This window comes from Aythya ferina (genome assembly GCF_964211825.1).
Source record: "Aythya ferina genome assembly, chromosome: 17".
NCBI lineage: Eukaryota > Metazoa > Chordata > Aves > Anseriformes > Anatidae > Aythya > Aythya ferina.
The window spans coordinates 1,804,313-1,812,476 of record NC_140316.1 but is presented as its reverse complement, the minus strand read 5'-3'; the positions used below and the strand labels follow the sequence as shown (position 1 = coordinate 1,812,476).

At 37.2% G+C, this 8,164-nt stretch overlaps 1 protein-coding gene across 2 annotated transcripts in view; it reads right to left on the bottom strand.

The window, feature by feature from the left end:
- Nucleotides 1–1,829: 1,829 nt before the first annotated feature.
- Nucleotides 1,830–8,164, bottom strand: part of GLT1D1 (glycosyltransferase 1 domain containing 1) — a 69,625-nt gene continuing 63,290 nt past the window's right edge. Inside the window, exon 12 of one of the 2 annotated variants that reach the window (XM_084538831.1) lies at nt 1,830–3,317. In XM_084538831.1, coding sequence (XP_084394957.1) covers nt 3,171–3,317 — 147 coding nt within the window. In that variant the 3' untranslated portion in view covers nt 1,830–3,170. Of the gene's footprint in view, nt 3,318–7,853; nt 8,068–8,164 lie in introns of those variants that run through there. The other variant, XM_084538832.1, reaches the window with a different exon arrangement.

Genomic DNA, 8,164 nt, shown 5'->3' with positions numbered 1-8,164 from the left:
TTTATGTATGCTCTAGGGCTAATTAAAATGAAATCCTAATTCAGGAAGCTCTCATTCTCACAGACCACAGGCTCTAGCTGGGTTTTGCCACACACTACCAAATTGTCTCTACTCCTGAAGTAATCGTGCCAAGAAAGGAAATGGCATAGTAGTACCCATTGTACAGGTCCACTGCTTTCATTCAGTTCCTGTGGATTCAGTGACAGAATTAATTGCAAAATAAAATGCATGTAATTGGATTAATTAACAGTACACTTCAAGGTCCTGAAATACAGAATTATCCACAGGGGTAAATGTACAATGCAGATTTTTCCTGCAAACAGAACCCATGCTATTTTTGGAGCTGTATCTGTATCCCAATGAGGTGTGCCTTGCTTAAAAAGCTGCTAGGATAAGAAATGGGGCTTTGAAGGTGGAAGATAAATACCATAATTAGGGCTGCAGGACAACAAAAGGATTATTCTTAAGTAAAATCGTTTGAGTGAAGTCATATGAAAGATAATTATACCTAAAATTGCCTGTACAGGGTCTAATATTTTCTTTACAATGACTTACAAGACTCATTGAATATTTATGGGCCTGGAACATAACACTGAATTAAATTTAGAACAAAAATTCAACTGTAATTTATTGTGATGAAATTCCCTAGAAGTTGTTGCCCCAACCTTTTAGCCTCACTAGACAAGCTTCACGTGGCAGAACACAAGCCCATGTGATAAATGATATCAAAGCTGAATGCCCTTGACTGATGAACGCTGCCTTGTTTGATGACTGTAAAACAGTCCTGCGGGCTGAGCTCACCACTATTTTGGCTTCTTCCTTTTTTTTTTTTTTTTTTCTTTTTTTTTCTTTTTTTATTTTTTAATGCATATATTGCAGACAGGTTGTTTGTGCTGCTGGTATGGTTATCAAATGCAAATGAGCATGCTGTTTCCCAGATGCAGTTTTCATATTTATAGATTAAATACAGCCTGAAAAATCATATGTTAATTACATTCTGAGGGGGTAGCAGAGTTTCTCACTTGCACATGTTTTGTTTTGCAGGAAATAGAGCAAATTCCAGTTCAATGTATTTCGTTCCTTGAAGCTTGGTAATAAGTATATCACACTTTGGAAAAAGCTCTCTGATCATTACTATTTCCAATCATTTACCATTAGCTCAATGCTTTGAAATATAGCTGATTTATCTCACGTGTTACGTACTTGTTTATTTGTTTTTAATAAGCTGCATTTCTCAGAGGACAATAAATGCTATAGGAAATGGGCTGGGGAAGGCCTATAGATCAAAGCCAAATAAGCAAAGTATCAGAGACACACTGGCAGAGGAGGTCTGAGAGATGTTGTGAGAAGAACAGGATGCCCTGCAGTAAGCTCAGTTTGTTAAAAAACAACAAAAAAAGACCATTTATAGCTATTGCCTATAAATGTGCCCTACCACATACAACATGCTGAAAGTGTCATCGGGTTCCTCCATTAGTGCATAGCTTGCTATGGCTAAAAGAGATGCTGCAGTCTCATGAGAGGCCCTGCTACTCTCTGGTAATGGAGGGAGTGACATGTCAAATGAAAGATGGAGCTGCAGGTTCAGTGATAGATGTTGGCTGGCGGCTTCTAAACCGACAACTAGTGCACGTGTATTTACTATTCAGCATGTCAAAGGACATGAAAAATAGTTAGTAGAAATGTGCTTAAAAGGAAACGTAGCAATTCTCAGGTTTGAGATTAGGCCCATTTTGCCCTTGGAGGTTGTGATGTCCCACGTTTCTGAAGGCAAGGCTGAGCACACTACAATAGAAGTGGATATGTTTTAGAGAGATCAATACACAATATTCAAATTCCTTTCTTGTTTACTGTCTCAACAATTGCAAAATATCCAAAACACAGACAAAAGCTTAAAACACACACTGAACTTCATTATTACAAAGAAAAGTCTGACTCAATAGCCACTCAAATCAACAGAAAACTCACTGGTTCTCATTGGGGCAGGATCAAGCCTATATAAAGCATATAGTGTTTTCCAGTAAGAATTAGAAGTATGACACTCATTTTTCTATAAATACAAATTCTTTGATGACCAATTATGAAATCAAGCATATGTCCATAAACATTACACTAGCAAAAATTATTATTATGGACTTCAAGCACAAATACGTCTCCCTTTAAAATGGCCTGATGCAGTATGTTAAAATATATACTGAGAACCACAAATGAGAATGAACAGTACCAAAATACATAGTAAATTGAAAATACCTTTGTTTTTTTCCTTCATTTCATTTTACAGCTCTCATAAATCTTTTATTAAATGGGTAAATCACTGAGGTACCAAAGTAACTGCAAGAGGTAGTTTACATAACAAAGCATTTCTGCCTGCAAGCACCTCTTGCTGCCGAGGACAGTGCTGTGCAGTTCTGGAATCTGAAGCCATGTACGCTTGTCAGTGCTGTGCTAACCTACATGCTCTGCTCCCAGGACCCAAGAAAAAATGCAGGCATGGGACTGTTCATCCATATCAGCTTATCTGAAAGGAATTCAGGTACGTCCAGGGCAGTTAAACATTTCCTGTACTTCTCATTTTCTCTAAGCATCAACACTCTGTTTGCTGTTTTGGCCCACAAATCTTTATGCACTCAATAGACATGTCCATCTTCTAGTTTTAAGAAAGCTTTCATCTTAACATTTTTGTACTCTGTATATGTAATTAAATGTGGTTTTATGAACTTGTATGTATGTCTCATGTACCCGAATACACTCAGATTGGTATAATTGGAAAGGAAAATGGTACTGCATTTTCTTAGGATGTAACAATCATGTTTAACATAAGCTCTTTGTGGTTGAGTGCTCCACTGTATACAAGAAATCATCCTCCCTTTGAGCCTTACAACAACAAAGAATTTGTGTCTGTTCAAGGAGTATATTTCTCCTGTGTAATCTTACAAAACGATACTGGTCTGTGATGAATTGGTACACTAGAGGCTGTGTTGAATTAGATAAATTTGATAGTTTGAAGTAGCAGGAAACTCCTATGATGTTGGTGTATTTGAATAGAATAATAATGCATGTCTTACTATCTCTTCTAAAAAGAAACCCAGAGAAACCCAAAACTAATTATGTTTTCATCATTATTAAGGCGCTCTACACAGATTGCTAGGTATCAACTGTAGTTCTGCAATTCACTGGAGTTTTAGGACAAGAGTCTGATAGGCTTTTCTTTCACATTCCCATGAGTGATGTTTCTTCACATAGTCTTTGGCCCTTTTTACAATTTCTCTTTCCATAATGGGGTCATTCATCAAACTCTTGGACAGCACAACAAACTCCTAAAAAAGATAAAGAATATAATAAATTAAAGGTTCCTTGAAGTTCTCATGATTCTGAAATAACTTGTACCGGTTGCTTGATTACAGTAAAACACTTCATCTGTGAACCAATAAACAGAGCTGTTCAAAGTCATTTTTCAAGGTCAAGTACCATAGTTTATTTATAAGCAATGATCAATAAATAATTATAACTTTTATTCAGCCCACCAAGTCATTTAAAATCAAAGGCAAATCCCATAGGTGTTAGGACAAGTATAGGCAATGAATTTAATGCCACAAAAATTGTTTGCCTACCCAAGTGTTACAAAGCCACGCTGGATATAAATTAAACAATTCACCTGGTTTCCTGCATGGAGGATAGCTGGCATCAGATTATTTAATCTCAGCCCAATTAAGCTTATATCTCATTGCTATCGTAACATGTTTAGTTATTTTGTAGTGAAACTGAAAAACTCACTACACAAAGATAGCCAAAATATAAAAATAGTCACAGTACAAAGTTAAGAGCAGGCATGCAGCAACATGATTTTCCAGAGTTGTTGCATCTGGACATTTACAGATCCAGCAGTCTAAGTTCATCAAGCTCTGCAAAAAAAGCCACATATGAATTTCCATTAACTGTGTTTTGTAAAATACTAGACGTGGCAGATTACAACTATTCCTTTGTCTGCTCCTCTGTCACTCTAATTTAGTTCAAGGGAAGAGACTTTGTGAACTTCAAACATATGAAAGGAGATTTGATGTCCGAACTAATCTATTCTGAGCAGCTGATCTAATATTCTATCAAGAGACAACTTCCAATACTTCAGCTTGATTACAAATGGGCTCAGATCTTTGCAAAATATTGTCTTGGTTTGGCTCAGAAATGCAGATAGCTAATGTGCCAATGGAAAATTAAGGTAATACATTACTACACGATTGGTAGTGCAGATCGGTGCATAAGGACACGGGGGACAAAAAAGGGTGGCAGAAAGGGGATATATTATTTACACAAACCATCAGCTATGAAAGAAGCATCATAAATAGCCCCAGCATTTATATCAACACTAGGTTAACTAGCAAACTGTACTTGAAAACCTAAGTGCACAGTTATATAAACAAATACATAAATATAAAATCTTTGGTTACCACAGAATCAATGCTGCTATTGTAATGAAAGTTATGGCTATGCATAATACATAACTATAGCATGACCCTTGGGAAACACTGGTATGTGAAATCACATCGAACATATTATAATCACTGCCTTGACTCTCACTGACAAGACAAACCATCAATATATGCATCACCGACATGAGATTTAAATAGTCAGAGATGCACATGTCAGTTCTGTTTGAAAGATTTGTAACCTCAGTTACAAACCTACAAAGGCAAAGACCAGACGAAGATGATTTTCACACATGCATATTAACCTCAAATTTTACATGGAATCAGCACCACTTTATAATCTTTGCAGAGATGTTTTTCAACTTGCGTGGTTAATAGGTGCAAAAATGCCCCACTCCTTGCCCAGTGATCTCAGCACATATTGCACCCCAAATGCATTTCACTAATGCCTGTTAGAAAACCATGGCACACCACACATTCTCCCCTTTGATGTGCTGCAGAACTCCAGCCCAACTTCAGGCTCTGTCCACTCCATTCCCAAACTCTTCTCTCATGCTGTCTCTGTCCACACGGTGCCGAATGGCCTCTGGAACAGCCATGAGGGCCACACACATCAACCAGCCTGCCTTCCATCTGCAACTACCTGGCATTCAGGTGTTTTCTGACAGGTGAGTCTGGTCTAGAGAGCAGCCTGAGGCCACATCTATCAGACACTGCAGATCCAGCCAAGGACTATGACTTCAGATATCTGTTCATTTCCTTCCTCCATATCTGCCAAGAATACAGAACAAGGAAGGTGGGAACGTCTTACATGACTTATGCTGGTTTCATCCAATTGCCTGTCTAATCATAGTAATAAATACCGTTCGCACTGAACTACATTCCAACTTTAATTTTATGCTCCTGTGGAGGATTTTATTTAAAGTAATGTTTAAAAATAATTTATGTAAATTACCTAAGAACAGAAGCAGCAATGTAACATTTCTTGACAGGTAGTCCTATTAGCATTCTTTTAAAATGTGGATATAGAAGACAAAAATTTGGAAACATGTAATTGATAGAAGAAATGAGATCCTTCTTCACAGTTACAATATTTAGTGCTGGGGATAATTTCAGGAAAATGCCAAACATAAAAGCTGAGAAACTGCAGGAGTGAGAAAAAGCAAATGGAAAAATACTGAGGGACTGGGAATAAGGACTTCTCAGCTTTATCCCTACTTCTACTAATCAAATGTGACCACCTACAAGTCACTATCAGACTGGAAGCCAATGGGAAGATTTGCTGTGACTTATCTGGGTTTTGCCTTGTACTCCTGGAGCATCTGGCTTAGCTTGTTCTCAGTTTTGGTTAGTGAGCTTTAGACAGCAATAACTTCATTTATCAGGTGTCATCATTAACTCCAACTGAGTTGCATTTCAGTCAAAATTTCATGGTGTGTCTGAAGCAGGGGCACTTGCAGAATGCAGACATTCAGTACTCAGAGCTTGTTCAGAAAATCAAGGATTTCATTTTTCTTTCTAGAAGCCTATGATATGCAAACTACTTACAGTGCGGTAATGTGTATTAATCAGCAGTTATGCTGTATTTTGCAAGTGATGTTTGCACAAATATTTGCGCACTCTCTTATGTAGTTAGACACAACCCAGAAGAACAGGGGAGAAGATCATCTAATGTACATCCATAAGTGATATTATATGTGCCCTCTTTTTGTGTAGCACTTCACTTCAAACTGACATTTTTCAACAGCAAACATCCATAGTACATTTTTCTCCTGGTAAATTGACCAATCATCTTTAAAGAAAATGTCAGCTTTTTTATATAGTACCTAAAAGAAATTGTGTATAATATTTTGCAGGAACCCAGAAATACCACTATCTGGAAGATAAAGCAACAAAATGAGTGAACTGAAAAAGAAGAACAAATATTCCTTCAATTACCATGAGAATTTCATTGGTGCCAGAGCTCACACATGATGAAAATAAGATGCATTGTTAATATATTATTTATGTAATGAAAGTAATTCTGCAATTAAACCATTTCATATCAGCTTCAGCAGATAAAAGGACATGATTCTTAAATAGCAGAGAGTTAGTCTAGGAAAGGCAAATGCCAGCTACAACTCAGATTAGCGACATACCTACCTAGTGGCAGGCAAAGCTCATAAGTTTGCTGGCACATCTGTGTACTTCACAGGGCAAGGGGTCAGTATTTCTAGGAGAGTGTAAACAGTGATTGCTGGCACTGCACACATTGCAAATTAATCTATTCAGAACCAAGGTTCAAAGGTCTAAAATTTCAGCAGCATTCTGGTTTTAAATCCTGGTAGGAATGGCACTGACCCACATTTGGCAGAGGAAAACAATGTGCATTCAGTGTATCACTGCCAGTACCCAGCTGAGCTGTGTTTCTCTCTTAAAACTTCAAAAGTTTTCTCTGCTAGCAGTAGTCTTTCTGGATCCTGCTCACAATCAAATTCAGTCTGTGCTTGGCCCCTTGCTTTATGCCTTTGAAGTTTATTTACTTCCTTCTGTTTATTCAGCTCCTTCTGTGTGATTTCACAGATGCTGGACCCATAATTTTGAACCTTAGGATGTTGAGTAACTCTTTGTGTCTTCCATTTTAACATGGTTTTGCCCCAAAGCAGCTGGCTATTCTTCTCTCTTATCATTTTTTCTTTCAGGTTGCATTAACTCAGTGACATATATTCCATACACTTGCAAATTCAAGTAATGGCAGGATCAAGATGTGATTTAAAAGTAAGGTGCACAGATGATGTAGTATCAAGGACAAAATGTTTCATAGCTTTCACCTTTACTTTAACTGCTGTTTCCATCTGAGTATTGTCTTCAGTGATTGGCAAGACCTTCTCTATTTCCATACATGAAACCTCAGCATTTGTGGAAATGATTAATGATGACTACAATTTCCTACTTTCCTATAAACCACAAAAGCTCTCTTTCATCAAGAATAGAAGAAGAATGCCAACAACATTCACAGTTTAAAATGATATACATGTTATGAAACAGTCCATTTCTATCCCTCTAATTTAACTTTCAAAAGATAAGGCGGCCCACAAACCAAACACAATGGCTCATATTTAGGCTTACCATACTACAAAACTCCCTCCCCAGTACAACTTGAAAACAAGCACCATTTTCTACTCTTGATCTATAATATAGTCTATATCATCACAACCAAATAGGTTCTCTTCATCTGAAACAGTGAAGATTCCTTTTACATTTTCTTAAAAATATTTGGTGCTTAAGCTTCTGCAAGACAGAAACAGACTTTCCCAACCACGTGAACAAAGTACTAATCTCTCCATACCATTAAAAGCATTTTCCCTAATATGTAACACACTAGAACTTATTCTCAGTGTAATGAACTGCCTCCATTCGGATCTCCATTCAGAGTCCAGATAGACTCACTTGGAGTCTTCCAGATTTTCATTATTTATTTTTTCCTGTTTGTTTCTGGATTGTGGTCTGGTTTAGCTTTGGGCTAAAAAAGAAGAATGGATTTCATATGCTGAGCAGACCTTAACTTCGTCCTTCTTTTACTTGACTTTGCTGAGGATAAACTTGGACATCTTGCAGTGTATTCTTTTAGATCAAACTTTCATCCAGAGACTAAAGGACAAACCTGTATGACAAAATAGACATGTCAGTCTCTTTAAACTCCTGTTTCTGTGTGGAATGGAATAAACACTTTGATTTACAGAAAATGGTGGATACAGACA